Source organism: Dendronephthya gigantea, unplaced genomic scaffold (genome assembly GCF_004324835.1).
Source record: "Dendronephthya gigantea isolate DGI-Jeju-01 unplaced genomic scaffold, DenGig_1.0 000893F, whole genome shotgun sequence".
Lineage (NCBI taxonomy): Eukaryota > Metazoa > Cnidaria > Anthozoa > Malacalcyonacea > Nephtheidae > Dendronephthya > Dendronephthya gigantea.
This window is the reverse complement of record NW_021163903.1, coordinates 2,501-19,257: the sequence shown is the minus strand read 5'-3', so window position 1 is coordinate 19,257 and position 16,757 is coordinate 2,501. Positions and strand designations below refer to the sequence as shown.

Genomic DNA, 16,757 nt, shown 5'->3' with positions numbered 1-16,757 from the left:
AAAATCAAACTGCACAACTTGCGATCTGATTATGCAAACAGCCTTTCTGCAAAATTAATGATAGTTATACAGAACTCTTATATTCTCGTAAATATATTTTGAAAGAAGAGAATGAATATTTGCATATTATTGGTGGTTAATTAATGACCTCAGACTCGTCTTGCTGATGTGACCCGCGTTGTCACCAATATTTCAAATATCATTACATAATATTATTACATTGAAAATATGAATAGGTTAAAATGCTACGTTCAAAATATCTTACATGAGTATACTACTTTGTATTTTAAATATCAGTGTGAAAATTTTATTCGAAGACAACGTAATGCTTCTTTCCGCAATAACTTTGCGCCAATAGAACAAGATGGAATTAAGAACTGATAGTGAGAAAATGAGTGTCGTACTCCAAGAACTTAAAATGATTGCTTTAAACGTTGCTTTTGGCGTCAAGCTAACCTCAATGGCAGAAAGGCAGATAGCAACTGAATGTACAAAAAAACAAAAAAGCATGTTTAGCATCGCGTATTCCTTGCAGAAAAGCCTTTCGACGTTTAATGTTTGCACGACCAGTGATAACGTCAATCCTACGTCTGTTATATACTGCCAAAAAAATTCTTGTATGCATAAAAACCATTGCTAGCATAGTTAGTGTTATAAATACGGTTTGTATTACTTTCACTGTTCCTTGATCGATGAAATATATAAAAAAGTAGGCTCGTAACGAATGGACAAACCAAAGGATTAAAACGATTTTGAAAATACGTCTATTCGTTACTTTTTCCCTATGAAAAACTGGATGTATGACTGACAAATATATTTCAAAATTTAGAGCCAAAAATGTGACAACTGATGCAGACACAAGTATTTCAATTGCTAGGTTGCTCATCATGACATTAAAACATCTTTCATTTCCACGTATTTCCCTGCTCAGATGTAGCAAAAACAGCGGTTCTGCAATGAGTCCAGCTGCTAAGTCGTTTGAAGATAAAACCATTACAACGAAAAACGAAGTTTTCCGTTTTAACTGCGGCGATTTCCAAAACGCATGGATAGCTAGATAGTTGAGAACTATTATCAAGAGCGTTTGTATGAAATTGTAAGTTAAACAGACGACATGGTTGATATAGCATGGCCGGCAATGAAAGCCAGTGACAAGTAACAACTTTAAATTCTCCCAAACGCAATATTCCAAATATTTTTCAAATTCTGCAGTTGGTGTTGTAGACGTTTCGTTTCGCGTCATGTTTCTTCATTTCAAGAGCTCTATAATTGCTTAAACTGACTTTTGATAGCCTGGAATAATTTTTGTTTTATTTGGCCTATCATCTAAGACTAAGTGCCAGATGGTTAAATAGAAAAATGAGATAAAGACGTAATGACTCTTGGCAAATATGACAATATTGATATGGAAATGCCATCTATACATGTCTCTCCGGCTGTCTTTGAAACATCACTACTTCTATAATATGGATTTCACGTATTCCCATAACATCAAGCTTTTACGTTTTAAAGATTGGCTGTATATTGATGGGTCTAATATAATTAATCAAAAGATATTACTAGTTTTTCCTCAAGTCCCAAATTTGCATTTCAAAAAAAATGTGTACTTTTGAGATTACAAACTCGTCCACGTGACTTGAGGTAGCCGCCATCATGTCGCGCCATGTGTTCACATTCTTATCAGTAAAATTTGTGAAAATGTGATATTCTGTTTTCATCGTAATGCCGGCCTGCCGTCATGACAGACCAGGCTTTCAGGAGAAGGAAAAGATAAACAGATATGCAAAATACGATATTTTTTTAACTCCAAACGACGATGCAAAGGCTATTTTTTATCTATCATCAGTTCTATCCTATCAGTTCGAACTAAGTGCCCAGGAAACAAACGTTTTGCGCTACGTTTCACTACCATGTGATTGAGGTCGTCGCCAAATGTCGTCATGCACATGCACAATGCAACAACGAACACATAGCCTCATTAAACTAACGATCTGTTCGTCAAATAATTATAGACTAAACGTTGAAATTGATTATTTTTCATATCATGTTTGACCTCATTCAGTAATTAATAAGTCGCACCGTGTCACGTTCAACAAACGAGTTAACTTTTGATTAGTTTAATTCCCTCATCACGATATTTTCATGAGCATTTTTGGGCGGGGCTTCGAAATAAAAATTATGTATAGCTCTTTATATCCACGAACTTTTACTACCTCCAGCATTCTGTTTATATGAAGTGTAAATGCATGGTATACTTAATTCGGTATAGTGTTGATACTGTTAAAGGTGGATAAAATTCATCATCGAATATTAAAAATGTCAATTACTGACACTTATCATGACCAACTTTGGCAAGACGAACTCTGGGGGATTCTAGTAATAGCTATAGTTGTCTTAAGAAGGGCCTGGAGGTGAACTGCATCAGTCACATCACGTTGCTCACATCACTAATAATTAATTTTAATTATAAGAACGGCGGCTCTTATTTTTGGAGGCTTACTATTTTCTAGTGTTCGACAGACAAGACGAAGGACAGCATTACCATTTTGCGGCGAATTCCGAAGCTGAGTATAACGACTGGAATAAACATATAAAAAATGCAAGGTTAGTGTTAAGGCTATATGCGATTTTGTCTTTTGATGGATGTAAACGAGTGATAAGTTACTGATGTTCAAATAAGAGCTTTTATACACCAGAACATTCGTAACTAATTACTCGTTCACATCTATCAAAAGAAGAAAATCACACAAAATCGCAGCAAAAATCGCAAGTGTAAACGAGCCTTTAAGTTTTCATTGAACCGTAGCTTACATGACTATGCAGTATATATAATGATGATTGATTCTTGCAGCTACGAAAAGCTTAAAGAAAAATTACAAAAACTATGTGAACAGATTACCGAGATGACTGGTGAGGTAAACAATATTATAAACAATATCGTGTTGGGCATGGGCATGAACTGTGGGATGGGAAGTCAAGTCTATCCACAGCTAGTTATTATGCATATATCCGTTGGATTGCAAACTGCCCTTGTTAATTTTAGCACCCGTTACCGCATAACCATCCATTTCGTGATGATAACGACAGCGAGGTAAGCATTTGTTTACGTAAGTATATACCTGTGCCCATCTTTATACTCTGAGGTACCAGGTTAACCACCGGCCTCTTAATGCTTCAACAAGTGAACAACCTGGTCGGCATTATCGATTGATACGCCCGCGCCAGCTCTAGTTGGCGGAAACTTTGCGTCGATGAGAAAACATATAGTGCACATATAGTGGCAGCCTCACGGAGTGGTTGCTTCAGGAAGTTGCTCTCACGTGTTTGCGGCGGAATTTATCACATTTTTTCGTGCAATTTTAGCCTCCAAAACCACCAAAACCGCTTCACAAACCTCCGTTGCTGGAAATAAGCATGGGTAATGTTCATGTAAATTATAACTTTCGAGCATGTATAGAATTTTGAAAAACTCATTCTGAACAATATGTTAAGTAAAGCTAAATATTGTCAATTTATTACACAGCTTGCAATGATCTAAAACCAACTGTGGAGAATAAATATCCAAATGCAGTTATAGTTGTTAGTACTATGACCCCTCCTGGAGCAACTTGGTCCAGACTTGCACAGACTGAAATAATAGAGGTATTACAGCATGATCAGGACCTGTTGAGGCGATTTTTATCCAATACTGTTTTTGTCCAATTTTCCGTGTGCATGTTGGATTTTCTTGTGTTTTAGCAAAAACGTCACCCATATTTCTTGACGACTATAAGCATACCTTCTGGTGGAAATTACAGTGAGGTAACAAGACTAAAACTTGCTGTCTTTGATGTTCGCGACCGAGATAAAGAAGAGGCAAGTAGTTCACTAAATATAGTGTATGTAATTTTTTAACTTCAAACAAATCGTCTTATTGCACAAAACGTCAGGGTTCTTCTTCAAGTGAGATGAATTTTTTAGATGACTCATTTGGGTCAGGCAGTTTGTACAATCAAGGATATATTGGATTCCACGAATCAGAAAATTCAACTTTCTCTTACGTGAGTTCATCATTATGCTTTCCGAGAAGCAGAGAATAAATATTGGATGATATATAAACAAATACTAGTGTACCCTTTATAACATGCATGTTTCTTTTTTCGGACCCTTTACATGTTTCCGCGGTCAACAGTTTCAAAATGTCATGACAATTTCGAAATGTTGTCTGTTTTAGTGGCTTGGACTCTCCAACGGCCTCAGGGACAATAACATTTAGGCTGGAAGGTAAAATAATTTTTATCAAAATAGATCTAAAGATCAAAGATCAAAAGATCAAAGATCTTTCTTTCTTTTAACTGAGAAATCTTTCTAACTAACACAACAAAATGTCATACTATAATGCATGTATTTTAGGTTGAAACTGTTCAAGATACTTTGGTAGGTATATAAGGTTATTGTAATATAGATTGTATTATGCATCCTTGAAAGATTGGTCAAGTATTAATGATTGTATTTTTTTAATCTTTGAAATAAGATTTTTCACCTATTTTCAGGCGGACACTGATGGAACGTTCAGACCAAGATGTGGCTCAATAAACAAGTGCGTAAACGATAATCGTTTGAAGCAGTTGTGTTATAGGGTGCCTTAGGAAGATAGATCAAGGAGAGTGACGCCCGGTTATTATTGGTGTTTTTTTCATCTTCTATATAGACCGAAATTCGACAATATGTTACAAAGATCATTTAGATTTCCTACAATGTAAGTATTGCATGTGGTTTTACTGCAACGAAAGATCGCGTCATCATAATGGGTTGAAAAGTCAATTCGATACTTTTTAGCTTGGGTACAGAGGTGAAGTTTGTGGATATGATGGGCGAAAGCTTTCTGACGTTCAGAATTCCTCAACAATTACTGTAAGTCATGAGTAAATATGATATTTCATTTAGTAAAATGATTAGTTTTCGTCTCGAACTAAAATGTCGTTACCTATAGTTTACCGACTATATAATACGTTAAAATGTTTACCTTTTTGCAAATGCTTAAATACCGCGATATAATTTCAAATTTATAATCTGAATCATATAATATGCGTCGAGATCAAACTTCAGAAATTGATACGAGAAAAAGAAAGTATAGGTAGAAACAGTAAGAAAAAATATACGTATTCGTATTTTATTTCTATTGATGAGGCATGCATGCGCATATTTTTATTGATAATATGTTTAAACCATGCATGCATGCACGGATGTTTCTACAAGTTAATGAGTCATATAGCAAGTTCTTGAGTCGTATATTAGGGTTATTCAGCGGGACTGTTTCCACGACAAAATCAGCTGATTGATCTGTAACTAAAAAATATTTATAATGATTTTAAAATGGATTCAAAAACAGTGCACTTCTTCATTGCAGTCATGGACGCATGAGAATGATTTTTTAGTATTTCAAGGAGTGTATACATATATGTGAATTGGGAAAACGCCATCGTTGCACGAAAAATTTATTACCACAATATAATAGTATCATTTTTATTGTCTTACATTTTGTGGTCTGGACGTGCTTCGAGGTCGTCTTGATGTAAAACTCAATGGTCGCCTGGTAGTGCGATATTGCCTGATACGTCGGGTTGTACGGAAGACAAAACGCGTTGTTTGTCGTGGTGGTGTTGGTGTTTTTCTGTTGGTGTTTGTTGAACGGTCAGGAAGACCGCTGATGGTGTTGCCTTTATTCGCCTTGTTTCGTTGAAGAAATCTGTGCTCTAGCAGCTGTTGATTTTGAAATGAGGCTAACATCAATTCTGGGTGTTGGTGTCACTCGCCATGGTCCAAAATCTGCTCGGTACACATCTCCTATTCTTAAAAATTTGTTTTCTGATGGCTCGTCACCTTCGTTTTCTGATGATATATCGATTAGTTTGTTATCTGATGCTATTTCAGCTTCGTCTTCGAAAACATCATAATTCTCACCATATGTACATGGCAGCAAGAAAATTAGCAATAACGCGAACAGAATACTTTTCGAGTGAATCTTGTGGTATAATGCCATTGCCTTAATCCCCTGCCGAGCAGCTGGTATTACAACTATACATGCACTATTTCAACTTTTATATGAGATTTCGCCCTTCGGGCCATGATTGTCAACGCCCATGATACCTATTTCATTACAAAGATGCTTTAGGTTACCGTCTTCCTTTTTCATTTCATGTGCCAGACTTTCAAACTTATTTAAAGAGTGTCTGTTGGCAGGATGCATGCCATGCAACTTCTCGAAAAAACTCAACAAAGTCTTAATCTTCACTGGAATGAAACAGCGTATAAAGAAGCTTTTTCAATTGCTAGGTCGTTTTAAAAAGCATCTTTTTTGCTTTTTGCAAAATTTGGAATTAAGCATTTCATAGATCCAAGTAATATAATGAATATCTTTATTGAAACAAACCATTACTGAAGTGTATGCAAGTGAGACACAGTGTCACACATATATTCATCCCTGACTACTGGTTGCGCACTTTCGTTTACAAAATTCAATATATCTTCAGATTGCGATTTTGATGTTTTGCATGCATGAATGTCACTATATTTTAAGCATTGGCTTTCGTGGTTGTCAGGAAGAGAACAATCATAATCAGCAAAGGGCAATATAAAAATGTCATTTCGTGTGCGTCAAAACGTTTTTTTATTAGCTGCCGTAAGCATCCGCTCCTTATTTTCAAGTTTTCTTATAGAGTAGGGGATGTCTGCTGCATCATAAAGACCTTTCTCTATACTATATCTATATCACTGTCTGTAAATGTGACCTTGAACGTCTTAGACGTCCGAAGATGATGAAATAATACCTTTCAAGAACGCAAATAACTAAAAGTCATTATTACCATTGTGATTATCGTTGTTTCCATTGCATGCAGTCATTATTATTATAACTGTATAATCTGTATTAGTAGAATCATACTAGCATACTATTGCAAATGCTGAAATTTGATTGGCTACTCTACTCGCTATCTAATTGTTGATAGATAGCGAGTACGCAAACAGTCGCATTTCTGGCGTATTTTTTAGAAAAATGGCCTCCGGCTCGCGGTTTTCTGAGGTTTCTGAGGATGAACTTGATTGAGGATGAACTGATTCTACTAAAACAATTAGATTACTTGCTCTCAATTTCTATGAGGTGATAGTTGATGAGGGCGAAGCCCGAAATCTCGAGCTCGTAATCTAATTGTTAATTAGATATACTTGTGGCAATAGTAATATTAACATATGGCCTGGCCTAAACCACGAAATTTATTCGTTAATTTAGTGATCGTGTTTTTCATGCTTTCTTGTTGTTTGATACAAAATATCATGAATCTCTACCTGCTCAAAACCACGGAATATATGCATGCAGCAGGGCTCCTATAGCTATATGCCTTACGACGTGTCTCTCTGATTTCATTGCAGTCGACTTTGCAGGGTAATGGCGGTTTTGTTTGAAATTTTAATTATGCATGACATTATATGGCATTGTAGCAGTATTCAGGGGCTTTTACGGAGGCAAACTAGGAAATAGTTAAGAATGAGGAGACGACATAAAACTGCAATACAACTCATTAACTATGTTGAGGTAGATTTATGCAAAAAAATGTACCTTTCTCATCACGTGTCTATTGTATTTTGGACAGATAAACCAATAGCAATCTTATAATTAAAATATTTTCAAGTCAAGGTTGAGGAGCTTAGCAAGACAAATGCCATTGGTAAATTTGGCTCAAATACAATATAGACACGTGACGAGAAAGGAACGAAGTTGTTGTGAGAAATGAGTTGTATTATACTTTAATTTAGTCTTCAACCATGTATATTTTATTAACTGTGGTCTAAGAAATAGGTTACTTTATTTGGACATTCATGACTCTATTCTTTAGCATCTATCAGGAAGATAATCGATGATGGCAGCAATTGTGAACGAGTCTTTAACAAAAACAACAATAGTGAGACATGGATATTAGTAATTGCCTTGCAAATTTGGCGGATATTATTTAGAGGAGTGCATAAACTTTGCTTGGCCTGCTCCCTTGTGTCGTATTGAAACTTTTCACTATTCGGCCTGGATGTGTTCGTATAAGTTCGGACTAGCTAAGTCTAAGGTATCCCAAATTGTTCTAAATGAATAATTACCAAGACAAAAACACTTTTGTTTTTCTGCATGTTTATTATTTTAACACTTTATCATTTATTGCAAAAAGAATTCTAGAAGTTCCCAGTGACTATATAAATGCATGAATATTAGTTATGTATGCACGCAGTTCAAAAGATATTTAGCCTAATAATTTCCCGATACATCTACGCCCATAGCATCTATATTTCTATAACGTGATCTGTAACCACAAACACAATCCAATGCCCGTTGGTAACATATCCATTGAGGAATATTTGATCTACGACATGAAGCATATGTTGCGCAGCACCGTTGACAACCAGTATAGATTGGTAAAACACAAACATAACTTTGCTGGAAGATCGTTCGCCTAGGAACCACGCACGTTAGACCACAGTCAAATGGACAAACCTGAAAGAAGATTAAATATTTTTGGGTTATTTTTTGTTTATTAAAGACACGCATGCATTGCAATGATTGCATATAGTATTTAATATGAAAATATAGAGATACTTAGGGTTATTCGCCATTATAGGCGATAAATAAGGCTATCGTTGAAAGCATGCACAAATAATGTTTACGAGAGATTTAACTCTAACAGTCTAACTGCATGGCTTATAATAACATCGCATAACTCACACTCGGCCGGAAAGTAGGTCTTGGCCTTCTTGTGGGTCTTGGTGGTCTTGTTATTCTTGTTATTCTTCTTGACGTTGCTCGTCTTGATCTGAACCTTCGAAACCTGAGCCTTCGTGTTGTGCTAAAGCCCAAAGTAGGCGTTGCTCGTGGTGTTGGAGTTTGCTGAACGCCTGCTGCTGTCCGTGATGGTTGAATCAAACTTGGTGTCACTCGTATATGATCTTCTTGGTACTCTTCGTCAATATTCGACCATTCGTTTTCCGATGGTAAACCTTCTGCTTCGTCTTTGAAGTCATAACTCTCACCACGGGTGCAAACCAATAGAACAACTGTCAGCAAAGCGAACAGAAGAGTTTTGGAGCGAAAGGCTGCCATTGTCCAACTCTAGATCTGGTCAACTGAACCCCTGCACCTTTTTCTGTTCTTATATACACGAGGTATATATGGACCTTTTGTACATGCCAATATCACTCAGTGATTTGCATGGATGAATGAGTTCACTTCATTTTAATTACAAATAATATTTCCGTTTCATCTTTCCTGTTGTCCCCTATTTCTGCGACATTTGGATGCCTGCGCGACTGATGACGTATGTAGGAATAAATGCCGTTACATCAGCAAAATTTGAACGGAATCCTGAGTGTGTACGCTGGTTTCAACTATTGTGTAATACTGCTTTGTGATATTGCTCATGAAAAAGTCATAATTTCTAAACAATATGAATTGTTTAGGATTAAGTATATGATTAATGAAGCCTCATTATATGAAGGTATTTGAGGAGCCTTCTCACGAAGTGGAGTGTCTTGTTTTTCACACATCAAACAAAGACCATCAGTCAAACATATGCAAAATTTTTACGAGAATGGGGAACTCAGCTCCAGTGAACATACAAGAAAAATGTTCAATAACAGCCTAAAATAAATGTCCTATGTGGATATTTTGTGGATATTATAATCGACCCGCATGTTTGTATTAATATTGTTATTATATTAATACTAATTTGAATAAGCGCATTCATTGCGTTTACGTACCATTGTTTACACGGATTATAAATTTGCAAATAAAGAAAGAGACATCCTGTTGTGTTCGGCATTGCTCTGAGGGGCTGAAAGGCAATATTGTTAAACTAAAACTATCCCGGCCTATTGCTACGTAATATCTCTTTTAAGCCTTCTTTATAGATGGATAGACGATACAATTTATTAACTCCATGGAGCCCATTTCCATTCTTGACTATACTTGATTAGCCCAGGCATATGATCGCAGGTGTTCTTCAAGAGTCTATCTTGTAAAACCTTACTGAGTGTTATTTGTATTTCAAATGATGAAACCTTTATCTTCTTTTGTCTCGCAAAAACATTACCATGAATGCCATCAATATACAAAATACAAAATCACCATAATTATACAAAAAAAAACCTAAATTTACTATACTCATTGATGAGCCGATATAATAACAATATAAATAAACCATTTTTAATACGTAAAATGTAAAACAAATTAAATATTTTTCCTTATTGCGCGAACTGAGCAGCTTAACTAATTATCGGGAGGTTTAGCCACTAATAATACTCCACATGTCTATCTTATACATATCCACATCTATTCTACGTTGCATTATAGGGCTATCACACACGCATGCAACTTCATGACGAAATGTGATAGAATTGACTAACTTTTTTAATGCATGAAACTGCCTATAGTTAATCATGCAATGATGAAAAGAATTGTGTAATTGTGAACAACGATCATAATCTCTTATTGCCTCTTACAGGAAGGTTTTCATAACTGAAGAAAAGCAAAAGATTTTAGACCTAAATAATCTTGGCGACGTAAGTGCCATATCGACAGCTTGTATTTTGCTACAATTAGCCGTGTGATTATTTGCATTAATTGCATGCATGGCGGGCTCAATTTTGACCCATGCTTATGTGTCTCATGCAGTGAACTGTAATAAATAACTGTCATATTCATTTCACTGGTCTTATGTTTGAAATCTAATTTCTGACGCTAAGCCGACAGGTTTTCTTTATAAGATGCGCGGATAGTCTGATCTATATATATTATAATTGCTTGGCAAAGTCCAGTATCTGTCGTGACGTTTGTCTGAGCCTCTTGTCAATATTAACATAATTACTCATTAAAAGTTTTCATGATTATTTGGTACAAATTGCATGGTTCGTTCAAAATGAAATTTCCCTATTTTAAAATATATAAATGTGTTTTTTAAAACCCTTTCAGTCAAAATTTAAATTTTCGAAATGTCTGGTAGTTTTAGTAAAACACGAAACTGTAGAGTCTGAAGTACCATAATATAAGCATTTTTTATGATTTATCAGGATATCTTCGCTCTTAACTTTGATGTTTTAAATTTCAATTTATAGTTAAACTCGGAGTGGGACAATGTGCGTCAGGAAATTCTCGGCAACCATTTCAAATTAGTCAGTAATTATACTGCATCATTTCGTCATCTGAATAATTTGAGAGGTGGGAAAATTTCATCACTTGCCGTAATAATAGAAATACTTAATGGCAACTTTTAAATTTCATATTCTTTTGTCATATTGCCATTTTAATAAATGTTGAGGAATGACCATGCATACAATGTTGGTCACATGTAGCTACCACCCCCCAATTACCTATTCCACATGCAGAGTTGCAAAAGAGTTCAACCTTCCTCCGGTAGGATTTCAAGTTTTGAAAACCTTCCTAGCTCAAAATGACGTTACGTCATGCCGTGAGTCAAGTGGCAACCAGCATAAACAAATATTTGTTTTTTTGGTACATGCATGTGATCAATGAGAGTGCTCAACTTTTAACCTTCCTCACAAACCTCATTCAAAGCAAACCTTCCTCCGGGTGGTACCCGCGTACCCGCAGCTTTTTTGCAACTCTGTCCACATGCTGTCATCAGTGTAATGTCACAATATCACATCCATTACGTGTTCACCATGCGATGTTGAACATGACCTGTAGAGAGCTCCTTGCTGAGTAGCGGAGAAAATCCAGGCGTAACTGACGGGCAAACGAAAGCGTGTAACGCTCGCTTCCCATTCACTCCTGATAGTTGAAAATTCTCTTCTTGGTCCTAATTTACGACGCGTTGAATTTATTGGATTTTTTCAGAAAGGCAAGATGTAGGGGTGTCATCTTGGCGTAATTTTAAACCAAGCAGCCTGAAGACGGACAAGACCTTGGCGTTTGTTACAACAAACTTACATTTGCAAAGACTTAAAGTCATAGATGGAACGAATGGTATCAATTTTTTCTTCTATATTTGTGCTCAGTATTCCGGCCTGATAGCAATATACTGTTATAGCAATATTGTATACCTAAAATATTTTACAAACATTCCAACATTTAATGCATTTCTTCGATGATCACGTAATTTGGGCCTCGCTCTCATGAATCACAAGGGATTAAGGGTCGACACTGAAAGTCAAGCTCTTATATATATATGCAATCGATACGGCGTGATGTAGATCTTTGACTCGATGAGTTTGAATGTGATTATGTCTCTCAATCCAATATAGAAGGACTCCCAAAACCAAATGTATTAATGATGTAATCATCGAAAGAGCGTTTCACTTATTTTTTTTCGCCAAATGTCTTTATTTAGAACAAGGCTATGATGTGGTTACGTTTGGGGCTCCATCGGCTCATTCAATGAAGTACAGTAAAGGAGGGTTGAGAAGACTTCTAGGAAACCTGAAGAAGCTTATTTTACGTACGTAAAAACACCTTGCTTTACTTCCGATTCGTAAAACGTGTAGTGTGTGTATAACGCATGCGCGAAGATCTTTTGACTAGCTTACCATCTTGTTTTGGCGTAATAACACTCTCTGCATCTCTCTGTTTGGTTTATGTTCAGGCAAAGTGGAGGTGACAACAGAGCAAACCGAGCTAAGAATAAAAGAAGTAAGGGATTGTCCGTTATTTATGTTTTGATTTTTACTGATATTTTTAATAATAAGGGTTAAAGGATAAAATCGAAGCCAAACACATGACGCAATCGCAATATTAATTAATTACCATTAATTCATGTATCTTCAATAATATGCTGCATTCTCATAACAAATAAATTTCTTTGTACACTTTTTTAGTTGAACTGGAACTGTTGAAACATGCATTTAAGGATATATGTAAAAATTTTAAAAGGTATAAAATATGATTCCGATATAAGTACTGCTGTTTTTTATCTGCCCAAGTAACGCATAGCGCCAGCGCCTCCGTTGCAGGATCGGGCATGGAACTATGACATACAGGGCCGCTATTCGCATGCAAGTGGCTTCCTATTTGCGGTTTAAACAAATACTACATCATTTGTATGTTCATTGTGAGCATATTTTATCTACAAATTATTTATATATAATCAGCTCTCCTACGCTTGTCATCATTTTAGCGCTTTAGCCAATAACAACTTGGAGGAGGTCATCGAACTCTCAACAAAGTTGCACGAAAAGGTGAGTTATACCAAAGACCAAGAATATACCTCTTCGGTTATTTCTTGTGAACCTGGCAAGTTGATCTGCTTTTGTACAACGGCGAGACGCCTCGAGACACGACCCTTTTAAAACAAAACTTGAGTAATGATCCGATAATAATGGTTTTGTGTCTTAACCTTGTTTTTTTATTTCCCATGCATGCTTTTCATGTATTTCCCATTGAACTTCTCATGTAGGTGAACGATCTTCTAAAATACTATGAAATGACGTTTATCATCGATTCTCTTGTTTCGTTGAGTACATCCCGTCCAATTCCATCCACGGCTTCAACTTCTCGTGAAGAATATGGTGAGAAATACACATACAAAGGTAGAATGAACGTATTTCCTATATATAAGATTTCGTAATTCGTTTTGTGGTATATGTGTGGGATAATTTTTATCACCCTATATATTTTATATCACCTTTATCCCACATGTCCCTAACTGTGTGTATATGCATGGATTAACTTAACTTGGCGAATGCGGAGCAAATTGGAATAGACTAGAAATAGTTATCGGGATTACGAGATGCATGCGTGGGTTGAAAATGAGATCATCTTGCATGGGAGAAAGTCACATTCAGTAAATGACCAAGCAGTGGTAATGTAGTACCTAACTTAAGTAATAAATTTTCATATATTCTTTAGGCCTAAATGATTTTCAACCTGAATCGGAGGATGCCGATGACCCCGAATGCCAGGTATTTTTGATTCACTAACATGCAGACTGACCGCAAATAAACTGAATAACTTGGCTTGGCACAAATAAACCGACTGATTGGATATAGGAAGAGAATAAATCGGACGTTTTTCATGTAAATTACTCTTCGATAGGTTCTGCGTAATTCTATTGAAAGTTCAGTGGCGCAGATTCTAAAAATGATTAATGAATTGAATAAAGAAAGTCCGCTAATTTTGAATGGTAGGTTTTCCGTATAGCCTCACGAAATTAATCCTTTACTTTCAAAGTGTCATAATAGAGTTGTCCAATTGGGATCAAGCGTTTTTGAGTGAGTTGTTTTGTAAGCTAGTAGCTATAAACTACGTTTTATCTTAGACTTAGCAAAGAAAAGTTGGCGAACGATAGGAGAGAAGACTTTGGATTCCGTGGTAGATGATGTTTACTATTTTGTTGACGCTCTTATTAAGAAATTAAATTTGGGAATGATTTTCGTTCTACTTCAGGTCAGTAAAGTTATCGACACAAGTTACTGTAAGCCCCATGCAGAGGGAGATAAGATATAATGCGTATTAACATTATAATAGAAAAATCTTTCGTCTCTAATTTCCATATATTTTTGTGGCATATATATTATATTGTGTTATGAAGTGATGTAATTACCTGGCAAAGGTTATAGCGACATCTTCTCTTAAATAAACTTTTGGAAATATTTATTATTTTATTCAGGAAGAATCGCGTCATGCCCAGACTATGCAAGACCTCCGTCAACGTCGCGATATTTGTCTTTCACAGGCAGTAAGTTATTCAATGTATAAACTCTGTCATGCGAAGAATCTTCGACTGGCCCCCTTTAATGTAATAAGAATAGTCATGTCAGGGATTTCTAAATTGAAAAGCAATGTATAGATCTGATTTTATTTTGTATCAGCTAGTGGGCAATATATAGGTTACGTTATTACTCCGCCTGCGTATGCGCAGCGGAGTCTTAAAATGCCATGGTCTTTTTTCCTTTTCGTCGTTTTGGGCGACAGAAGTTGGCATTTCTACAGGTAACCCAAAACAACTTCATTTTTGACCGAGAAGCCCCTGGGTTACACGGTCCACGGATGACTTATGTTCATCAGTTGGCATGCAGGCGGAGTGAACGCTTTGAGCAGGCGTCTTGTTGAGTTTATTTTTATATAAGTAGATCAAGGGTGATATAAATTAAACCGTTTTATGGTAACGTTTTAAGGTAACGGCACTCATTTGTGGATTTGAAGCTAAAATTTACACATCACTATTTGACGCAAGTTTCATGAAACAACTTTGTGAGATTGGTGTTCTTGCTGAATTTGAATGTCTTCTGAGTACTTACGGTTAGTTATTAGAATTAAGAAAGGAAAGTATATCTATGTTTTTTATTTCTTTTCTTGCGAATGTACATGCACGAGTGTAACCGAAATTAATCGTAACTTCATGCATGTGTAGTCGTAATTTCTGTGGGAAGAAAATTCTTCCATTGGCATCGAATTTCAATAATATCAGCGTTGACCGCGCAAAATCTAATTGTTTCTGAAGTACACTTACATTTTACCAGCACGTATATTTGTTTAATACGAAGTTTCTGCACTTACGGTGCATGGAACTCTTTCTGTCTATTTTTTTACCTCTGCGTGGAGATATATAAGAAGGGTGTTCCTTGCGATTTACACTGCATGTTTTAGCAATTCAAGTTATTGACACATGCAAATTCGCACTGGACAAACTCAGCGAAGGCTGATTAAAGCTAAATTTCAAACTGGGTGCAAAATATCCGTGACTATATAACGCATTTTTGTTCTAGTATTTGCTATTTAGCGATCCTGGTTTCAGTATTTTGCATACACTTCAACATTGCGACCATGCAAGCGTCTGCATGTTGTGGTCTGTTTTACGCCTAAATCGTTTTTAATATTTCTATTTTTTAGGTGATGAAATGGGAATGTTAGAAGACATGTCCATTGCAATACGCGATCTTTCATGTGTCAAATTTAAGGTTCTTTACCATAAATGTGACTGATCATTTACAAGCGCACTTTATTAGGATGCAGTAAAGGGACAAGGGATAACGTGAGGTTAAAGAATGAAGATTCCTCATGGGCTTATTTTGGCGATAACAAGAAAGCTAGTCCAGAAAACAGCGTCATTATGCAATGTGTTGACCAAGTCTTTAACTCTTATATCTTTCTTTATATTTCCTTAAGCGAACTTTTCATCATCTTTTTTTTCAGTTCGCTTGCTCTGATAACGAAACGATTCCCTACGTCACTGGAACAAGGTATAATACAATTGCAAGCGCACGATATCATACGGCTTTAAGGCTATGTTTGGTAGTATCCAAATTTACATCTCTCAAAAGAAGAATTGCATTGCAAGTTGCAGGAAAAATTGCACTGTGTAACAGGGCCTTTAGTATCATGCTAATTATTAAACTCCCTGACGATTTCTTTTTGCCTGTTAATAAAACAGGTGCATGGATACCGTTGCATATATAGTACATATATTTGTGTATCTTTTTTCAAGGGCTAATATTCATGTTACCATACTCCTCGAAACAGAATATTTCTGTTATTTACCCAAAGAATTGCAAGAAGGAAAATTAATACAAGTTTCTCCAGTTATTTTCACTCAAGGGATCAACGAACATGCGACTTTAGCTGAAAGGTGACTGTAATGATTTATACCGTACATCCCCATTCATGTATGATAAAAACCATTGAAAGATCTTGTATAATTACACAGTATCACTCAGTAACCTCGTTTAAAGCGGGGTGCATGTTTTTTAAATTGAAACACCTTATTATCTTGTATACGTAGTATCTTCAA

General features: G+C 36.0%; 3 protein-coding genes across 3 annotated transcripts; 2 read left to right on the top strand and 1 right to left on the bottom strand.

Moving 5' to 3' along the window:
• Positions 1–364: 364 nt before the first annotated feature.
• On the top strand, positions 365–4,044 carry LOC114544650. The gene is made up of 8 exons (XM_028563230.1): positions 365–488; positions 2,511–2,604; positions 2,852–2,915; positions 3,044–3,091; positions 3,364–3,418; positions 3,524–3,642; positions 3,739–3,855; positions 3,961–4,044. Exons 1-8 carry the CDS (start codon positions 365–367, stop codon positions 4,042–4,044), a joined length of 705 nt encoding a protein of 234 aa, XP_028419031.1.
• Positions 4,045–4,250: 206 nt separating this feature from the next.
• LOC114544652 (type I inositol 3,4-bisphosphate 4-phosphatase-like) lies at positions 4,251–16,595 on the top strand (the record flags this gene model as incomplete). Its single annotated transcript, XM_028563232.1, has 21 exons — positions 4,251–4,263; positions 4,393–4,416; positions 4,533–4,579; positions 4,691–4,738; positions 4,819–4,893; positions 10,518–10,575; positions 11,128–11,230; positions 11,870–11,998; positions 12,363–12,474; positions 12,615–12,661; positions 12,847–12,901; positions 13,146–13,206; positions 13,425–13,557; positions 13,877–13,929; positions 14,063–14,150; positions 14,286–14,413; positions 14,637–14,705; positions 15,145–15,268; positions 15,860–15,927; positions 16,163–16,209; positions 16,455–16,595. Coding segments are annotated over exons 4-21 (1,523 nt in total), but the record flags the coding sequence as incomplete, so codon positions are not given.
• On the bottom strand, positions 8,145–9,129 carry LOC114544651. The gene is made up of 2 exons (XM_028563231.1): positions 8,744–9,129; positions 8,145–8,515 (listed from the first exon to the last, which is right to left on the bottom strand). Exons 1-2 carry the CDS (start codon positions 9,116–9,118, stop codon positions 8,270–8,272), a joined length of 621 nt encoding a protein of 206 aa, XP_028419032.1. The 5' UTR covers positions 9,119–9,129; the 3' UTR covers positions 8,145–8,269.
• Positions 16,596–16,757: the final 162 nt, after the last annotated feature.